Below are 20,839 nucleotides of genomic sequence, written 5' to 3' on the forward strand. Positions count from 1 at the left end.
CTGTTAGACAAGTAACTCTTTATCCACAATATAGGAGGGGGTGTAAAGCCACAACATACGTTTTTCCATCAGCAGACTATGATCGATAATGTCAAAAGCCGCACTGAAGTCTAATGAAACAACTCCCACAATATTTTTATCATCAATTTATCTCAGCCAATTAGTCATGTGTGTAAGTGCCGTTCTTGTTGAATGTCCTTCCCTTTAAGCGTGCTGAAAGCCTGTTTGTCAATTTGTTTACTGTAAAATAGCATTGAATCTGGTCAAACACAATTTTTCCCAAAAGTTTAAAGATTGGCTATCTGAGCAAGTAAAGAGGGCTTTAATATTCTTGGTATGCAAAAAATATTTTGCTTCCTTCCAGACCTTAGGGTACACAAGTTCTAATAGGCTTAGATTGAAGATATGCCAAATAGGAGTGGCAATATCATCCAGTGTTATCCTCAGTAATTTCCCCTCCAAGTTGTCTGACCCCGGTGGCTTGTCATTGTTGATAGACAGCAATCATTTTTTCACCTCTTCCACACTCACTTTACAGAATTAAAAATTACAATGCTTCTTTCATAATTTGATCAGATATACTTGGATGTGTAGTGTCAGCGTGTGTTGCTGGCATGTAATGCAAAGTATTTGGCAATATCAGTGGGTTTTGTGATGAATGAGATATCTGATTCAATGAAGGACGGAACCGAGTTTGTGTTTTTGATAAAACATTTATTTAAAGTGCCCCAAAATGAAGTTTATTTTTGTTCACATGATTCCTCAGTTTGCCAATCAGTTGTGCAGCCAGACCTATTTGCCATCCCATTCAACCATACAATTCCTTTTCAATCCACGGGTATTTAACAGTCCTTTTCTTAATGGTTGCATGCTTATTAGTAACTGGAATTAGACATGTCATAAGTGACAAGTGCAGCGTCTGTTTGCTCCTCATTAAACGGCACGGACCAACAACTTAGGAATCACTGCAAAACGGATTGTATGACCTCTTATACACTATATTAGACCCAGCCTTTGGAACTTTGGTTTTCCAAGATACTTATCACAACTCAGGATAAGACCCAGATACAGACAGAAGAGGCTGTAGTTTGATTCTCAGATCATTTCTCAGATATCACAGGGGGCAGGCAAAGTCAAGCAGGTACAGGATGGCAGTCAGGCAGGGTCAGGATGGCAGGCAGGCAGGGTCAGGATGGCAGGCAGGGTCAGGATGGCAGGCAGGCAGGGTCAGGATGGCAGGCAGGCAGGGTCAGGATGGCAGGCAGGGTCAGGATGGCAGGCAGGGGCAGGATGGCAGGCAGGCAGGGTCAGGATGGCAGGCAGGGTCAGGATGGCAGGCAGGGGCAGGATGGCAGTCAGGCAGGGTCAGGATGGCAGGCAGGGTCAGGATGGCAGGCAGGGGCAGGATGGCAGGCAGAAAGGGCAGAACCGGAAAACAAAAAGTAAAGCACACGCAAAACCAAGAAACACGCTGGTACGACCAGACAATACAAGACAAAACTGGAAAGAGACAAACAGAAAACACAGGTATAAATACACAGGGGATAATTGGGAAAACGGGAGACACCTGGTGGGGGGTGGAGACAAGTACAAGACAGGTGAAACAGATCAGGGTGTGACAGCTCCTTTATTGTGATCACTACATCAGATGGATCTGTATACCGCTTTAGAGCACATTTCTGCAGCATTAGTAAAGATGTTATCAGTAAATGTTGATGATTTCGTTCCTGTGCTGTTTGTAACCCCCCTCCCCAGGTAGGTTGACTGATAACCTGAACCAGGTAACACAGGTTACAGCTGGAAGCTTTTTCTTGAGTGGGCAGTTTGATGAAAACCAGTCACTACTTAAATCACCTATTATCAATCGTATCACACGTCACCAGCAATGGAATAATTATATGGGCAGACAAAGTAGGCCGACTAAACAACCATAAGGCCTCCGCAATGTCGACAGGAAATAGCTATGAATGTTTAGCTACGGATTCTGGTTCATACACCATGTCTGGAGGAAGGGACACTTGTGCCCCGAGACGAGTGACTGTGAGTGAAGCAGAGCCGTGTGTCTGTCTGGGGAAATGAGAGCGGCGTCTTCTTCTTTAAGTTTTATCGGCAAATCGCAAAAAACTGACAGGTGTATACACTGCTACCTACTGGTTTGTCTGCTGTTATAAATCGGGTGGTTTGAGTCCTAAATTCAGATTGGCTGAAAAGCCATGGTATATCAGACTGTGTACCACGAGTATGACAAAACATTTCATTTTACTACTCTAATCACGTTGGTAACCAGTTTATAATAGCAGTAAGGTACCTCTGGGGTTTGTGATATATGGCCAATATACCACGGCTCAGGGCTGTGACCAGGCGCTTCGCATTGCATCGTGCATTAGAACACCGCATAGCCGTGGTGTCTTCCTCGGGCCTTATTGCTTAGTTATCATTTCTATGAGCCGGAATCCAACAACCCGAAATTTCAATACCATTTTCTTTGTAACCCCGACAACAGCATCATTACTTCTAACCAACCACCTTCGGACTTTCCAGATCTTAAACTATACAAAACGGATGCACAGTCCCAACATAGTACTACGCTTCTTGATTGCACCTCCTCCTCTATCCATTGCAATTCAACATTTATAGCAATAACTTCTGTTGATTAAACAGAAATCCGATGTTGGCCTGCTGCATAGGGATAAATACACCAGCGCCTGTCTTCCCGTTTATGGGATCCTTTAAACCCTCTGTATACACTGCAAGACAAGAATTAAACGGATTACTAATATATTGATCCACTTGTAATATGCGCCAGGAGTCAGGAAGCAAGTAAAGGGAGTGCATTTAATAATACATTAAACAGAACAAAACACGTAGTGTACCGACATAAAACACAGAAACAGAATCAATAACACCTGTGAAAAGAACCAAAGGGAGTGACAGATATAGGGGAGGTAATCCGGAAGGTGATGGAGTCCAGGTGACTCTCATGAGGCGCAGGTGCGCTTAACGATGGTGACAGATGTGCGTAAAAATGAGTAAACTGTTCGACAACGAGCGCCAGAGAGGAGCGGGAGTAGACGTGACACCACTATTGTTCCTACAATATCTTCTTCACGCCACTGTTTTCTTTTTGTGCGATCAGGCTAAGAGGAACATGTGGTCTGGTATAAAATACAGGGAGCAAGGAGACACTGCCTGGGATCTGTCTGTTGATGAGTTAGAAGCGTTCATTTAAATCGCCTATGAATTCTCAGAAGGCAGCCCAAGCTTACGCCCCCTTCCGGCGCCATTAGGGTGTTAATCCGTTCACCTTCTCTGTGTCTCACACGTTTTGACTAATCAGCCCCCAGCACCAGGCTGTCTCTCCGTCTCCTCCCTACAGGTGCTCCCGCCTGTCCTGAGCTGCCAGAGTCTCCCGTCTGTCCTGAGCTGCCAGAGCCGGCGGTCAGTCAGGAGCTGCCAGAGCCGCCGGTCAGTCAGGAGCTGCCAGAGCCGTCAGTTACTCCGGTGCTGCCGGAATCGCCCTTCACTCCGGAGCTGCCGGGAATCGCCCTTCACTCCGGAGCTGCCGGAGTCTCCCGTCCATTCGGGACCCGTTGCTAGGGTCCCCAGTCCGAGGTCGGCGGCGAGGGTTGCCGCTCGAAAGGCGCCACGGAGGTGGGTTAAGAGGTGGAGAAAGACAATGGTGGAGTGGGGTCCACGTCCCGCTCCAGAGCCAGAGCCGCAGACAGACACCCACCCAGACCCTCCCCTATAGGTTCAGGTTTTGCGGCCGGGGTCCGCACTTTTGGGGGGGGGGGGGTACTGTCACATTCTGACCTTAGTTCTTTTGTTTTGCCTTTGTTTTTGGTTGGTCAGGGCGTGAGTTGGGGTGGGTTGTCTATGTTAGTTTTTCTATGATTTGGTATTTCTGTGTTTGGCCTGGTATGGTTCTCAATCAGAGGCAGCTGTCAATCGTTGTCCCTGATTGAGAACCATACTTAGGCAGCCTGTTTTCGCCCTTGAGTTGTGGGTGATTATTTTCTGTTTCGTATCTGTTCCAGACAGAACTGTTTCGGTTTCATTTCGTTCTCTTGTTGGTTTTGTATTTGAGTGTTCTGAGTTCTATTAAAGAATATGAACACTTCCCACGCTGCGCATTGGTCCTCACCTTCTTCCACCACAGACAGCCGTGACACATTGTTAGGACAGAGAAGCTACTCCTGGTAAGACGAGGGGCTGGGGGGGTGTTTCTATTTGTCAATAACAGCTGATGCGCGATGTCTAATATTAAAGAATTCTTGAGGTATTGCTTGCCTGAGCTAGAGTACCTCATGAAAGTACAGTAGTCCAGGCCCGTCTGAAGTTTGTTAGAGAGCATTTGGATGATCCAGAAGAAGATTTGGAGAATGTCATATGGTCAGATGAAACCAAAACTTTTTGGTAGGACAAAGAATGCTGAGTTGCATCCAAAGAACACCATACCTACTGTGAAGCATGGGGGTGGAAACATCATGCTTTGGGGCTGGTTTTCTGCAAAGGGACCAGGACGACTGATCCGTGTAAAGGAAAGAATGAATGGGGCCATGTATTGTGAGATTTTGAGTGAAAACCTCCTTCCATCAGCAAGGGCATTGAAGATGAAACGTGGCTGGGTCTTTCAGCATGACAATGATCCCAAACACACCGCCCGGGCAACGAAGGAGTGGCTTCGTAAGAAGCATTTCAAGGTCCTGGAGTGGCCTAGCCAGTCTCCAGATCTCAACCCCATAGAAAATCTTTGGAGGGAGTTGAAAGTCTGTGTTGCCCAGCAACAGCCCCAAAACATCACTGCTCTAGAGGATATTTGCATGGAGGAATGGGCCAAAATACCAGCAACAGTGTGTGAAAACCTTGTGAAGACTTACAGAAAACGTTGCCAACAAAGGGTATATAACAAAGTATTGAGAGAAACTTTTCTTATTGACCAAATACTTATTTTCCACCATAATTTGCAAATCAATTCATTAAAAATCCTACAATGTTATTTTCTGGGGAAAAAAAATCTCATTTTGTCTGTCATAGTTGAAGTGTACCTATGATGAATGTTACAGACCTCATCTTTTTAAGTGGGATAACTTGCACAATTGGTGGCTGACTCAATACTTTTTTGCCCCACTGTATAAATCTGTTTCGTATATGGTCGAATCCTCTGGTGCACAGCTCAAATGGCATCGGATCTGCTGATAAATCAATGACAAATTACTTTAGATAAATTGCTGTGGAAGCTGGATGTATTTCTGACACACCCTTTTCTGAACATGACCATATTGGGTTTGTAAGTTACAGTTGAAGTTGGAAGTTTACATACACCTTAGCTAAATACATTTCAACTCAGTTTTTCACAATTCCTGACATTTAATCCCAGTAAAGATTCCCTGTCTTAGGTCAGATAGAATCACAACTTTATTTTAAGAATGTGAAATGTCAGAATAATAGTAGAGAGAATGATTTATTTCAGCTTTTATTACTTTCATCACATTCCCAGTGGGTCAGAAGTTTACATACACTCAAATAGTATTTGGTAGCATTGCCTTTACATTGTTTAACTTAGGTCAATAGTTTTGGGTAGCCTTCCACAAGCTTCCCACAGTAAGTTGGGTGAATTATGGCCCATTCCTGCTCACAGAGCTGGTGTAACTGAATCAGGTTTGTAGGCCTCCTCGCTCGCACACGCTTTATCAAAACTGCACAGATATGCCTAATTTGTTTATTAATACCTTTATATGTTAAAAATTGTGAAGGAAATAATTGGCTTGTTTTTAGCTCTGACATGCACTGTCAACTGTAGGACCTTATATAGACGGGTGTGTGCCTTTCCAAATCCTGTACAATCAATTAAATTTACCACAGGTGGACTCCAGTCAATTTGTAGAAACATCTCAAGGATGATAAATGGAAACAGGATGCATCTGAGCTCAATTTAGGGTCTAATAGCAAAGGGTCTGAATACTTATGTAAATAAGGTATTTTTTTCGCTATGTCATTATGGGAAATTCTGTGAAGATTGATGAGGAATTTACTTGATTTTAATACATTTTAGAATAAGACAGTAACGTAACAAAATGTGGGAAAAGGGAAGGGGTCTGAATACTTTCCGAAGGCGCTGTATTGCTGTGGAAGCTGGATGTATTTCTGACTCGCCTGTTTCTGAACATGGACATATTGGGCTTGTAAATGATCTGTTGCTTTAGTTTGCTTCCTGTAACACTGCCATCGACTCTATGGGATCAACTTGGAGTTTCATGAACAGCTCAGCAGGTTTGATACCATCCCTATGAGGCAGGGTCATAAAGCAATCCTAAACTACTTCAGGCTGCATGTATTTCTGACACCCAGTTTTGGAACATGGTCATGTTTGGAGAAGGTCACTAGGCAGGGGGTAATAACTGTGGACTTGTTAGTCCAAAGATCTGTAAAGCTTGCTGAAAAACACAACAGCTCCCCATTTGATCCAAGTGTTTATCCTTGTAAATGTATTAGATTAATATTACATTGACATTACACTGCATGCTGAAAGGGGGAGCACAGAGAGATCCGATACAGGCCAGCACATTATTTTGACCTTATTAGTCGACCATGAGGTCCTCACATTGCTGACACCGTCATAGATTTACAGCAAGATATGTGACCTGGAAAATAAGATCTGAATTAACCGAGCCAAGATTGGATGTTTTGTAGGTCCATGCCACAGCATGTGACATTTCAAATCCAGATATAGACTTTAGTGGCTTTGACATTTTAATGGATTGAATCATATTAAAAAAACTGCTGACGTGATCCAAGGCTCTGGGGCGTCTCAGGCCAACTACTTTGCAGGTCGTTTTACAGAACAAAATATATTGGATCAACTGTTACTATCCAATCCTCCCAAGGCCCTGCTAAAATACAAATGTACAATCACAGTTTTATAATGACAGTTTACGTTGCTTAATAACATTTGACAGTTTATAATAGTATATCAGGGGCCTGCAACTGCTGTTCTAGACAGCCCATCCACATGGAGTGCAGGCTTTTATTCCATCCCAGCACTAACACAGTGGGTTCAGCTGAATCAAATTATCATAACCTTCAATTTAGCCCTTAATTACTAGAAATCAGGTTGGGATTCCTATGAGTTGGGAGCCATCAGCCAATGAAGAAGAATATAATTGACTACTCTAAAATGGAGATAGCCTCAATGGCACTGCCCATGCGGTCACAGACACTATAATGGCAAAGATACAAATATGAGTCTTCTATCTATCTGTTGTTAACACGCATATCTGCCCTTTCATTGGATAAAATGGTCACACCTAATCTCGCCTCCTCCCACCTGCTTTCCATCTTTGAAGACATTTATTTCCATTGTTAGAGTGGTCACTCAAATTTCTTGACAATATAATAACATTCTTTGGCAAAATCAACTGTTTGGAAGGGTCTTGCCACTCCTACAGGACTCCCAATTGCTCCTAATGACGCCCCTATCCTCCAAACCTGTTACCACTCCCCTATCCTCTAAACCTGTTACCACTCCCCTATCCTCCAAACCTGTTACCACTCCCCTATCCTCCAAACCTGTTACCACTCCCCTGTCCTCCAAACCTGTTACCACTCCCCTGTCCTCCAAACCTGTTACCACTCCCCTGTCCTCCAAACCTGTTACCACTCCCCTATCCTCCAAACCTGTTACCACTCCCCTGTCCTCCAAACCTGTTACCACTCCCCTATCCTCCAAACCTGTTACCACTCCCCTATCCTCCAAACCTGTTACCACTCCCCTATCCTCCAAACCTGTTACCACTCCCCTGTCCTCCAAACCTGTTACCACTCCCCTATCCTCCAAACCTGTTACCACTCCCCTATCCTCCAAACCTGTTACCACTCCCCTATCCTCCAAACCTGTTACCACTCCCCTGTCCTCCAAACCTGTTACCACTCCCCTATCCTCCAAACCTGTTACCACTCCCCTATCCTCCAAACCTGTTACCACTCCCCTGTCCTCCAAACCTGTTACCACTCCCCTATCCTCCAAACCTGTTACCACTCCCCTATCCTCCAAACCTGTTACCACTCCCCTATCCTCCAAACCTGTTACCACGCCCCTATCCTCCAAACCTGTTACCACTCCCCTATCCTCCAAACCTGTTACCACTCCCCTATCCTCCATACCTGTTACCACTCCCCAATCACCTCTCCTCTGCCTTTTTACACCCCTTTCATTTCCATATAGAAGTGGTTCACTGCACTCAGTTAGGATCAATGTCACACTCAATTTCACTGCACATCTAATAAAGTCCCAACATCATTTGTACACGTGGTACATTTCCTTGTGAAGTCACACTGCAAAAGGGGAAACTATCGGCCTAACCCACTAAATGACAAGCTAATGTCTCATAAGAAGTTGTTTGTCTAACGTTTTAAACTACGATTTTATGTTTCTACATTTCCGCAACCTAACCTTCCTATCGGCCTTAACAAGCCCCAACTCCAAATCCTAAACCTTAATCAGCCTCAATCAAACCCTCCCCTCATGTGCTCTGTGTTCCTGTTCCACTGTGTAATAAATACGGAACCTGGATTCTTAATCTCAATCTCCTCATTGCATTCTGACCAATCAAAACATGTTATTTGGGGGGATATGCCTGTATTGTATTGTTAGGTATTACTGCACTGATAGGAACATAAGCATTTCGCTCCACCTGTAATAACATATGTAAAATATGCGCTGCGTGACCAATAACATTTGATTTACAACTAATCATGATCTTCAATTTAGCCCTCAATTACTTGAAATCAGGTCCAGTATGTTAGTGCTGGAGTGGAAGATATACATTTCAGTTCAATCAGGAAGTAAACAAAATTAAAATATTTCACAAGGCTTTAAAATAGACATTTCAGTTCACCTCCTGAATTAACTTGAAACTGATCTGCATAGTGAGAAGGCCCATGGTTGTGAAGTCAGTTGAGGTCTTTGTGGCCTAATGCACAGTTGTCTAGTTGGGTATGACAGCTGTACATATTCCTCTGACACTGATCTAAGGCCAGTATTATCCGGGAGGGTAACTTCTGCCCAGAGCAAGTTTGGAGTTAAACATGTCCCTCAAATACAAAAACGCAGGTCATAGATCATGCAAGGTCTTTGCACATTAAAATCAATATCACAAATGTTTCGTCTGCATGGTGCTAATGTTCTCTCCACCCACAAACATGGCAAGTAAATATCTTGTCTAATAACTGTGTCATCGGTGCCAGAATTAGGCTGCGTTGGCAGATATACCAAACAATAAACCCTGGCTGCAGTGAAGATGAGAGCACAGTCCAAGAAATGACAAGTCCTTGATGGGATCCTTCCAGATGGTCACCCTGCTCAACTAGTGTATCCAGCAGATATGGGGCTTCTTGTACTGATGTGCTGTGTGGACACTGGGCATAAAGAATGAATCAATATCAATACATACCAGTAGATAAGGTAATCCAAGCAATAACAATAACCCTAGAGAGGGAACAAATAAATGAAACGGATGGCGTTTAAACCCATTCTGACACAAAGAGAAGAGTCAGGTGTGAGAGACAGAGACCTACACAATCTATACATACATCCACTTTGCTGTATGTTCCCAGTCCATGTCCCCAGTTACTGCCAATTGAGGAGCAAACTTGTGGACACCTAAAAAATAACGTCCTTCTCTGTTATGGACATGTTCATTTTATTACACCTTTAGAACCCCACCTTCCTGCTGAATAGTTCAGAACAGGACACACACACGTCTGATACACCTTGGAATACGAGGCATAACCAATATCTTTCAGTGTTTTCGTTTTCCCAATGACTCCCCCAAGGGGTCTTGCAAATCACCCCTAACAACCCAAAAGTACCAGGAACAACCTAATTAGAAATAAAAATAAAACGACCTTACTTACATAAATATTTAGACCCTTTGCTATGAGACTTGAAATTGAGCTCAGGTGCATCCTGTTTGCATTGATTTTTCATTGGAGTCCATCTGTGGTCATTTCAATTGGTTGAACATGATTTGGAAAGGCCTGTCTATATAAAGTCCCACAGTTGACAGTGCGTGTCAGAACTAAAATGAAGCCATAAGGTTGAAGGAATTGTCTGTAGAGCTCAGACAGGATCATGTCGAAGCAGAGATCTGGGGAAGGTTACCAAAAAATGTCTGCAGCATTGAAGGTCCCCAAGATCACAGTGGCCTCCATCATTCTTAAACGGAAGAAGTTTGGAACCAGCAAGACTCTTCCTAGAGCTGGCCACCTGGCCAAACTGAGCAATCAGGGGAGAAGGGCCTTGGTCAGGGAGTTGACCAAGAACCCAATGGTCACTCTGACAGAGCTCTAGAGTTCCTCTGTGGAGATGGGAGAACCTTCCAGAAGGACAACCATCTCTACAGCACTCCACTAACCAGGCCTTTATGGTAGAGTGGCTAGATGGAAGCCACTCCTCAGTAAAAGGCACATGACAGCCCGCTTGGAGTTTGCCAAAAGGCACCTAAAAACTCTCAGACCATGAGAAACAAGATTCTCTTGTCTGATGAAACCAAGGTTAAACTATTTTGCCTGAATGCAAAGCATCACGTCTGGAGGTAACCTGGCACCATCCCTACGGTGAAGCATTATGTTAGGGACTGGGAGACCAGTCAGGATCAAGGCAAAGATGAACGGAGCAAAGTACATAGAGATCCTTGATGAAAACCTGCTCCAGAGCACTCAGGACCTCAGACTGGGGTGAAGGTTCACCTTCCAACAGGACAACGACCCTAAGCACACATCCAAGACAACGCAGGAGTGGCTTCGGGACAAGGATCTGAATGTCCTTGAGTGGCCCAACCAGAGCCAGGACTTGAACCCGAACGAACATTCCTGGCGAGACATGAAAAATAGCTGTGTAAAATGTTCCACGATGATAGTTCAGCAAAGCTAAAAGCACTCCTACCGAACTCTGTTATATTGTTGGGAACATTGTATACAATGACTTCCTACCAAACTCTGTTCTTTTGTTGGGAACATTGTATAAAATGACTTCCTACCAAACTCTGTTCTTTTGTTGGGAACATTGAATAAAATGCTAGATATGAGGTCTCTGACATTGTTTTTTTTTAAGTTTAGTTTTCAGGGAACATGTGGCTTTATAAAATTCTTCCTCAAAATATGCCACATTTTCAGTACTTGAGAACAAATGAGCAAACCCCTTCTACCATGTATTAAGTGCCTGTGTGTTATCAGAGTTTAAACCCCCCCCCCCCCCCCCCCCCCCTCTCTCTCTTCTCGGAATTCCAATGGAACTTTTTTGTTGTTGTTTTGTTGTTCCTAACTTATTAGGTTCTAGAACTGTAGAGTATTTCACATCTGTATCTACTCAAGGTGTAATAACTGCCCTCTCTGATATCTGTGTTAGAATAGGCAGTATTTTATAAAACACATACTTTCTAAGATGGCCTCTTGTTTTCGTGGATTTACACTGTGTAAATATGGGCTCCTCACATTACAGACAGTCCCTTAACTTATCATATTTTACCATTTCATTTAAGTCATTTAGCAGATGCTCTTATCCCGGAGGGATTTACAGTAGTGAGTGCATACATTTTCATATGTTTGTACTGGTCCCTCTAGAGGAATTGAACCCACAACCCTGGCATTGTAAGTGCCATTCTCTACCAACTGAGTCACACTGGACAAAACTATAACACCAAATGTTTCATACCACACGTCTAAAGTTTCGATGAGTTCTAACAGGGTTCTTGGTGCCGTTTCAGACCAGAGGAAATCATTTGCCATGTTTATTTTCTTACTTTTATCCCTTTGCAGGGGATGTGTATGTTGCCCCGAGTGATGCTCTGTGGTCTCTCAGAAACTTCATGTTCAACAGAAAAGGTCATAAATAAAGGTCATCGTTGAAGCCAGCTCAGCTGCTAAGCGGTTTATATCAGAGTGTAATAAACGTTTGAGGCAGTTATATCGCTGTCAGCAATATGAGTGGAAAAGATTGTTGAAATACTGTATTGGTGATATGTGTCATAAAAATCCTACTGGACCGTTTTAGCCAACTGAAATGTGAGACAAATAAAAGTGCCTCCAGAATCTTCAATAGAACATGGGTCCTTCCACATAATGAGACCCTTTTGGGTAGTGAAACATGGGTCCTTCCACATAATGAGCCCCTTTTGGGTAGTGAAACATGGGTCCTTCCACATAATGAGCCCCTTTTGGGTAGTGAAACATGGGTCCTTCCACATAATGAGCCCCTTTTGGGTAGTGAAACATGGGTCGTTCCACATAATGAGCCCCTTTAGGGTAGTGAAACAAGGGTCCTTCCACATAATGAGCCCCTTTTGGGTCGTGAAACTTGGAATGAAAACGTTTTATTTCACCTCATTTTAACATTCCGTCATAAAGAGAACATGTTCAACTTAATAAAACACATGTTTAACCATCTCAAGAGGTTCAACTTAATAAAACACATGTTTAACCATCTCAAGAGGTTCAACTTAATAAAACACATGTTTTCATCTCAAGAGGTTCAACTTAATAAAACACATGTTTAACCATCTCAAGAGGTTCAACTTAATAAAACACATGTTTAACCATCTCAAGAGGTTCAACTTAATAAAACACATGTTTAACCATCTCAAGAGGTTCAACTTAATAAAACACATGTTTAACCATCTCAAGAGGTTCAACTTAATAAAACACATGTTTTCCATCTCAAGAGGTTCAACTTAATAAAACACATGTTTTCCATCTCAAGAGGTTCAACTTAATAAAACACATGTTTAACCATCTCAAGAGGTTCAACTTAATAAAACACATGTTTTCCATCTCAAGAGGTTCAACTAAATAAATACTATAGTAAGTGCATATTAAGTGCCAAATAAGGTATCAGGGTGGACCATAACAGGGTTGAGGTTGTCATCTGAAATCAGCCATGATGTAAGGCGATAGAGAAGTCAGGCGCAGGAGAGCAAAGACTGTGTTCCAACTGCGCAGTTTAATGATAAAAATCACTGTGAACAAAACTTTTGCCACAACGTTGGGAGAACAGAATCATCTAGAATGTCATTGTATACTGTATCCTTAAGATTTCCCTTCACTGGAACTAAGGGGCCTAGCCCGAACCATGAAAAGATCCCCAGACCATTATTTCTCATCCACCAAACTTTACAGTTGGCACTACGCATTCGGGCAGGTAGCGTTCCTGCCAAACACAGATTCGTCCATCGGACTGCCAGACGGTGAAGCGTGATTCATCACTCCAGAGAATGCATTTCCACTGCTCCAATGGCGGCGAGCTTTACACCACTCCAGTTGGCATCTTAGGCTGGTGTGCTGCTGCTCGGCCATGAATACCCATTTCATGAAGCTTCCGACGAACAGTTCTTGTGCTGACGTTGCCTCCTAAGGCAGTTTGGAACTCGATAGCGGGTGATGCAACTGAGGGCAGACGATTTTTATGTGCTTCAGCACTCGGCGGTACCGTTCTGTGTTCTTTTGTGGCCTACCACTTCGCGACTGAGCCGTTGTCACTGCTAGACGTTTCCACTTCATAATAAAAGCACTTACAGTTGATTGGGGCAGCTCTAGCAGGGCAAAAATGTGATGAACTGACTTGTTGGAAAGGTGGCATCCTATGACGGTGCCACGTTGAAAGTCACTGAGCTCTTCAGTAAAGCCATTCTACTGCCAATGTTTGTCTATGGAGATTTCATGGCTGTGTTCTCGATTTTATACACCAGTTAGCATTGGGTGTGGCTGAAATAGCTGAATCTATTCATTTTAAGGGGGGTTTACATACTTGTATGTATGTATGTATGTATGTATGTATGTATGTATGTATGTATGTATGTATGTATGCATGTATGCATGTATGTATGTATGTATAGTTTAACTACACATTAGAATTTGCAGTTTTTTGAGGTGTAGTTAAAAGCCTCAATGTTTCTGTTCTAGCTTGATATTATTCATTTAATATGGTTCCATCAGGGTGATAAGTCATACTAAGCAAAGCACGAGGTAACGGCCAACTCCGTCACAAGCATGAGGTGAGGAGACAGTTCAGCTTACAAGCTAAATCATAGTGTTAACAAGCTAAATCATAGAAATAATATGTGTACCAGATGTGTGTACCAGAACTCAGGAAATGTGTACCAGAACTCAGGATAAGACCCAGATGCAGACAGCAAGAATCACAGATGTTTACTGACCAAACGGGGCAGGGAAAAGATAGGCCAAGGGCAGGCAGAGGTTCGTAATCGGGTCAGAGTCAGGCAGGTACGGAACGGCAGGCATGCTCGGGGCAGGCAGAATGGTCAGAACCGGGGAAACTACGAAACTTGAGCGAACAGGAAGATGGGAAAGCACGCTGGTAAGACCTGACAAGACAAACTGGCAAAGACAAACAGAGAACACAGGTATAAATGCACAGGTGATAATGGGGTAGATGGGTGACAGCTGGAGGGGGGTGGAGACAAGCACAAAGACAGGTGAAACCGATCAGGGTGTGACATGGTGAACATACAGTACCAGTCAAAAGTTTGGACACCTACTCATTCTAGGGTTTTTCTTTATTTTTAGTATTTTCTACATTGTAGAATAATAGTGAAGACATCAAAACTATTAATAAACAATAGGTATTTGTAGTAATCATGTAGTAACCATAAAAGTGTTAAAGAAATCAAAATAGATTTTAGATTTTAGATTCTTCAACGTAGCCACCCTTTGCCTTGATGACAGCTTTGCACACTCTTGGCATTCTCTCAACCAGCTTCACCTGGAATGCTTTTCCAACAGTCTTGAAGGAGTTCCCACATATGCTGAGCACTTATCGGCTGCTTTTCCTTCACTCTGCGGTCCAACTCATCCCAACCCATCTCAATTGGGTTCTGGTTGGGTGATTGTGGAGGCCAGGTCATCTAATGCAGCACTCCATCACTCTCCTTCTTGGTCAAATAGCCCTTACACAGCCTGGAGGTGTGTTGGGTCATTGTCCTGTTGAAAAACAAATGATAGTCCCACTAAGCGCAAAATAGATGGGATGGCGTATAGCTGAAGGGAAAGGGAAGGGAAAGGGGATACCTAGTCAGTTGTACAACTGAATACATTCAACTGAAATGTGTCTTCCACATTTAACCCAACCCCTCTGAATCAGAGAGGTGCGGAGGATTGCCTTAATCGACATCCACATCTTTGGCGCCTGGGGAACTGCCTTGCTCAGGGGAAGAATGATATATTTTTACCTTGTCAGCACGTGGATTCGATCCAGCAGCCTTTCGCTTTACTGGCCCAATACAGGAATGCTGTGGTAGCCATGCTGGTTAAGTGAGCCTTGAATTCTCAATAAATCACTGACAGTGTCACCAGCAAGCCCCCCCCACACCATCACACCATCACACCTCCTCCTCCATGCTTCATGGTGGGAACCACACGTGCAGAGATCATCCATTCACCTACTCTGTGTCTCACAAAGACATGGCGGCTGAAACCAAAAATCTCAAATTTGAACTCATCAGACCAAAGGACAGATTTCCACTGGTCTAATGTCCATTGATCGTGTTTCTTGGCCCAAGCAAGTGTCTTCTTCTTATTGGAGTCCTGTAGTAGTGGTTTCTTAGCAACAATTGGAACATGAAGGCCTGATTCACAGTCTCCTCTGAACAGTTGATGTTGAGAAGCGTCTGTTACTTGAACTGTGAAACATTTATTTGGGCTGCAATCTGAGGCTGGTAACTCTAATGAATTTATTCTCTGCAGCAGAGGTAACTCTGGGTCTTCCTTTCTTGTTGCGGTCCTCATGGGAGCCAGTTTCATCACAACACTTGATGGTTTTTTGCGACAGAAATGTTCTGCATTGACTGACCTTCATGTCTTAAAGTAATGATGGACTGTCATTTCTCTTTGATTATTTGAGCTGCTCTTGCCACAATATGGACTTGGTCTTTTACCAAATAGGGCTATCTTCTGTATACCACCCCTACCTTGTCACAACACAACTGTTCGGCTCAAACATATTAAGAAGGAAATAAATTCCACAAATGAACTTTTAACAAGGCACACCTGTTAATTCAAATGCATTCCAGGTGACTACCTCATGAAGCTGGTTGAGAGAATGCCAAGAGTGTGCAAAGCTGTCATCAAGGCAAAAGGTGGCTACTTTGAAGAATCTCAAATATAAAACATTTTGATTTGTTTAACACTTTTTTGGTTACTACATGATTCCATATGCGTTAATTCATAGTTTGGATGCCTTCACTATCAATCAATTATTCAAATTGATTTATAAAGCCATTTTTTTTACATCAGCCAAGGTCACAAAGTACTATACAGAAATCCATCTTAAACCCCCAAACAGCAAGCAATGCAGATATAGAAGCACGGTAGCTAGGAAAAACTCCCTAGAAAGGCAGGAACCTAGGAAGAAACCTAGAGAGGAACGAGGCTCTGAGGGGTGGCCAGTCCTCTTCTGGCTGTGCCGGGTGGAGATTATAACAGAACATGGCCAAGATGTTCAAACGTTCATAGATGACCTGCAGGGTCAAATAATAATAATCACAGTGGTTGTAGAGGGTGCAACAGGTCAGCACCTCAGGAGTAAATGTCAGTTGGCTTTTCATAGCGGATCATTCAGCGTTAGAGACAGCAGGTGTGGTAGAGAGAGAGACCAATTACAATGTAGAACATATTAAAAATAAAGAAAAACCCTTGAATGAGTTGGTGTGTCAAAACGTTTAACTGGTACTGTATATAAACAGTTGTTGATGAGGATTAATGCCACTAAACTGGAACTAAATCAGGTCAGATTAGTTTTAATGAAAACTATTTCAGGATATTGGGGCAACATGGACTCCACTACAGTATTTGAGGGTCAGTGGGAGTAACATTGGAATCAATTTGATTAATCAAACTTTTGATATTGTCATAACTATTAGGTATGAAATCTCTCATTTATGTTAATATAGTGAAATTCAATTCTTAGAAAAACATGTCATTTAAAAGTAATGTCATGGGAGTGTGGTGCTCCTGGAAGTGGGAGGTGCTAGTGATACACAAAAATAAACAGCTCTCTCATCCAATTCATGTCCTTTCCCAGAGTGGTCCATAATTAACTTTTGCTTGGTTGGCACTTCCAACCAGATATAAGGAGGCTGAGGCCCCAGCATCAATAAGTCAGATACCTTCTTCCTCTGTGGTAAGACCTCTCCACCTCCTTAGAGTTGTACATTTGTCTCATCTTTGTACTCAGCAACGGAGGCAGTAGCTAACTGCACTGTTTGAATTGACTTCTGTAAGATTTTACAATAGTAAATCAAGTGGCATTAAAAATAATGTATTTTTTAATGTGTTTTACTTCAAATCTGTGACTTTCATTTACAGTCAGAAGTGGTGCTCCTGCACTTGAAAGGGTGTTCTAGAATGTAACTGAGTTTCAGGGGAATTTATTTGAATTCCTGACAGAATGTGTAGTAAATTGAGTTGGTGTTCTAGAATGTAACTGAGTTTCAGGGGAATTTATTTGAATTCCTGACAGAATGTGTAGTAAATTGAGTTGGTGTTCTAGAATGTAACTGGGTTTTCAGGGGAATTTATTTGAATTCCTGACAGAATGTGTGGATGTGTAGTAAATGAAAGTTACCAGTTGCACCTGTAGTTGAATTTGACATGTAATGATTGAGTTAAATGTTTTCTAGCCCTTCAGGGGATAAATGATAAGGCTTTAGACTTGTGTGTTTTCACAACACTCTCATGTTTCACAGGGTCCTCCAAGAAGTACACATTCATCTGTAGGAGGGGAAAAAGAAGGTGAGACATGGTTTGACTCTTCACATAAAAAGTGATGAAAGTATTCTGAGAGAGATACCACTCACCTAACTCTGTTGACTGGGGAGGAAGCACCACAGAGTCAATCGTGTTTCATGTTTCATCTCTTTACTAGTTATCCGTCACCATGAGTACGGACGCGGAGATGCAAATCTACGGCAAGGCTGCCATATACCTTCGTAAGTCTGAGAAGGAGAGGATGGAGGCACAAGCCGCACCCTTTGATTCAAAGAACGCCTGCTATGTGGCAGACAAGGTGGAGCTGTACCTTAAGGGTTTAGTCACTGCCAGGGCCGACGGGAAGTGTACTGTAACAGTCACGAAACCTGACGGCAGTAAGGAGGTAAGTCTGATCAGAAAATAATTCAAATTCAAGTTTGTGCAATTACTCTAATTCTTGAAAAGTCAACTAAATGCAAAAACAAACATCCAATGTTTTTTGTAAGCAGAATATAAACTTCAAATACATCAATTTTAATGCTGCTATTTAAAAATGATATGTAATTTCTCATGTTGACTAGTCAAGAATCACCAGATATGTGTCAGTGGGTGATAACTAAGTAGTGGGACTAAATGTGGATATGATTTTTTTTAAAGATTGCTTGTATTTAATGAGCAAAAAGCATTCAGTCATGTCCAGTTTGATCTGTGTGTAATCTAGATTTCTGACTGTTTCAGGAAGGAAAAGAGTTCAAAGATGCAGACATCTATGAGATGAACCCCCCTAAGTACGACAAGATTGAGGACATGGCCATGATGACCTACCTGAATGAAGCCTCTGTGTTGTATAACCTCAAAGAGCGTTATGCAGCATGGATGATCTATGTAAGAAACCTGCACATACAAACACACACATACATGAAGATAATAAATACACACACACATGAAGATAATAAATACACACACACATGAAGATAATAAACACACACATACAGTACTACACATAAGTGAACGGTAGAAACCAAAACATATCAATACAGTAGACCCACATCAGTAAACCAAAGTACACCCACATCCTCACATAATTCCAGGTAAAAGTACATCTGACTTTAGTAATCCCCTCATTTAATGATGCTTTCATCCAGACCTACTCTGGGCTCTTCTGTGCCACGGTGAACCCCTACAAGTGGCTCCCTGTGTACGATGAAGAGGTTGTCAATGCCTACAGAGGGAAGAAGAGAGTGGAGGCTCCACCCCATATCTTCTCCGTCTCTGACAACGCCTTTCAGTTCATGATGATTGGTACGAGCTCTCATGGATGGATGGTTGGATCAATCAAGCACATTTATTTATAAAGCCATTTTTACATAAGCAGATATCACAAAGTGCTTATACAGAAACCCAGCCTAAAACCCCAAACATCAAGCAATGCAGATGTAGAAGGAAAACCTAGAGGGTAACCAGGCTCTGAGGGGTGGCCAGTCCTCTTCTGGCTGTGCCGGGTGGAGTGTATGAGATTACATGGCCATTGAGGCCAGATCGTTCTACAAGATGTTCAAACATTCTTAGATGACCAGCAGGGTCAAATTATTATCACAGTGGCTATAGAGTGTGCAACAGGTCAGCACCTCAGGAGTAAATGTCAGTTGGCTTTTCATAGCCAAGCATTCAGAGGTCGAGACAGCAGGGAGTGAGAGAGACAGATAGGGAGAGTCAAAAAAAAGCAGGTCGAGGACAAGGTAGCACATCCGGTGAACAGATCAGGGTTCCATAGCCGCAGGCAGAACAGTTGAAACTGGAGCAGATGCACGACCAGGTGGACTGGGCACAGCCAGGAGGCATGGTCCTAGGGCTCTGGTTCTCAGAGATAGAGAGAGAGAATACTTAAGTTCACACAGGACACCAGTTAAGACAGGAGAATTGCACCGGATAGGACAGACTGATCCTAGCCCTAGTCTTCAGTAAAGACTTAAAGGTCGAGACCTAGTCTGTGTCTCTCACATGATTAGACAATCCATAAAACTGGAGCTCTATGGATGTCCACAAGTGTATATAGATCTCAAAGTCCATAAGTGCTGATGGATGGATGGATATAAAATATGCTTTAGAGTTTTCTAGTCTAGGTTAGAACAGTTTGTTTGGAAATATCTGATTTCACTTTAATGGAAAATGTTCGAAAATGACATTTGTGATGATGCTATGAATACAATAATGTCCTCACAATGTTGCTTGAGTATGATAAGTAATGCGTTTTTTGGTTCCAGATAAGGAGAACCAGTCCGTCCTGATTACGTAAGTTGTTTACTAAAATGTCACTTGAGAAAGTGTTCCTATTGTAATAAGATGGGCCACTTGGTGTGATGAAATACATGACATTATGGATGGATTAGAGCATCAGGTTATGTGTAATAACGAGTCGATGAAAGGGAATATTTGTTAATGATTTACTTATGTTAGAAAACAAGTATTTTTCTATGCTATTTCTTAGTGAAAGCCAATCTGACACTCAAACATGTAACTAAAACTTCCTCTTTCTCTGTCATATAAACCAGTGGAGAATCCGGTGCAGGAAAGACTGTCAACACCAAGCGTGTCATCCAGTACTTTGCCACCATTGCAGTGTCTGGTGGCAAGAAGGAAGCAGACCCCAACAAAATGCAGGTCGGTTGTTCTTATGTTTGCCTTTTCATCACATTTCAGTTTGGTTGGCTGTGGAAACTTTTTTTCCAGCTGTGAATCATGTTTCAAGAAATTTGTTCAAGCAATCGAGCGAAAACAAACTTGAACACTTTTCCAGTTTCTGAGCAACTTGTGTTTGTCTCAATCAGGGGTCTCTTGAGGATCAGATCATTGCAGCTAACCCTCTGCTGGAGGCTTACGGTAATGCCAAGACAGTGAGGAACGACAACTCGTCTCGCTTTGTAAGTAGTATGAAGGGCATACTGTGGAAGTTACCTTTTTTTGGAAAAATGTATTTCAGTAGGTCCCTATTGTTATATCAATAGATGTCCAACAAACTGTAACAGTTGAAGGTCTCTTTCAAAGTAAAATGTTAGATTTATTTGTTGATCTATTTATA

At 42.6% G+C, this 20,839-nt stretch overlaps 1 protein-coding gene across 3 annotated transcripts in view; it reads left to right on the forward strand.

The window, feature by feature from the left end:
- LOC110513772 (myosin heavy chain, fast skeletal muscle) overlaps positions 1-20,839 on the forward strand; it is a 67,557-nt gene that overhangs the window by 29,487 nt on the left and 17,231 nt on the right. The window contains exons 1-8 of one of the 3 annotated variants that reach the window (XM_036948814.1): positions 17,117-17,191; positions 17,757-17,802; positions 17,936-18,163; positions 18,499-18,645; positions 18,906-19,062; positions 20,025-20,052; positions 20,313-20,421; positions 20,589-20,681. In XM_036948814.1, coding sequence (XP_036804709.1) covers positions 17,948-18,163; positions 18,499-18,645; positions 18,906-19,062; positions 20,025-20,052; positions 20,313-20,421; positions 20,589-20,681 — 750 coding nt within the window. In that variant the 5' untranslated portion in view covers positions 17,117-17,191; positions 17,757-17,802; positions 17,936-17,947. Of the gene's footprint in view, positions 1-17,116; positions 17,192-17,756; positions 17,803-17,935; positions 18,164-18,498; positions 18,646-18,905; positions 19,063-20,024; positions 20,053-20,312; positions 20,422-20,588; positions 20,682-20,839 lie in introns of those variants that run through there. The other 2 variants (XM_036948815.1, XM_036948816.1) reach the window with 2 other exon arrangements.

The sequence above is a fragment of the Oncorhynchus mykiss genome, chromosome 17 (assembly GCF_013265735.2).
Source record: "Oncorhynchus mykiss isolate Arlee chromosome 17, USDA_OmykA_1.1, whole genome shotgun sequence".
Classification (NCBI taxonomy): domain Eukaryota; kingdom Metazoa; phylum Chordata; class Actinopteri; order Salmoniformes; family Salmonidae; genus Oncorhynchus; species Oncorhynchus mykiss.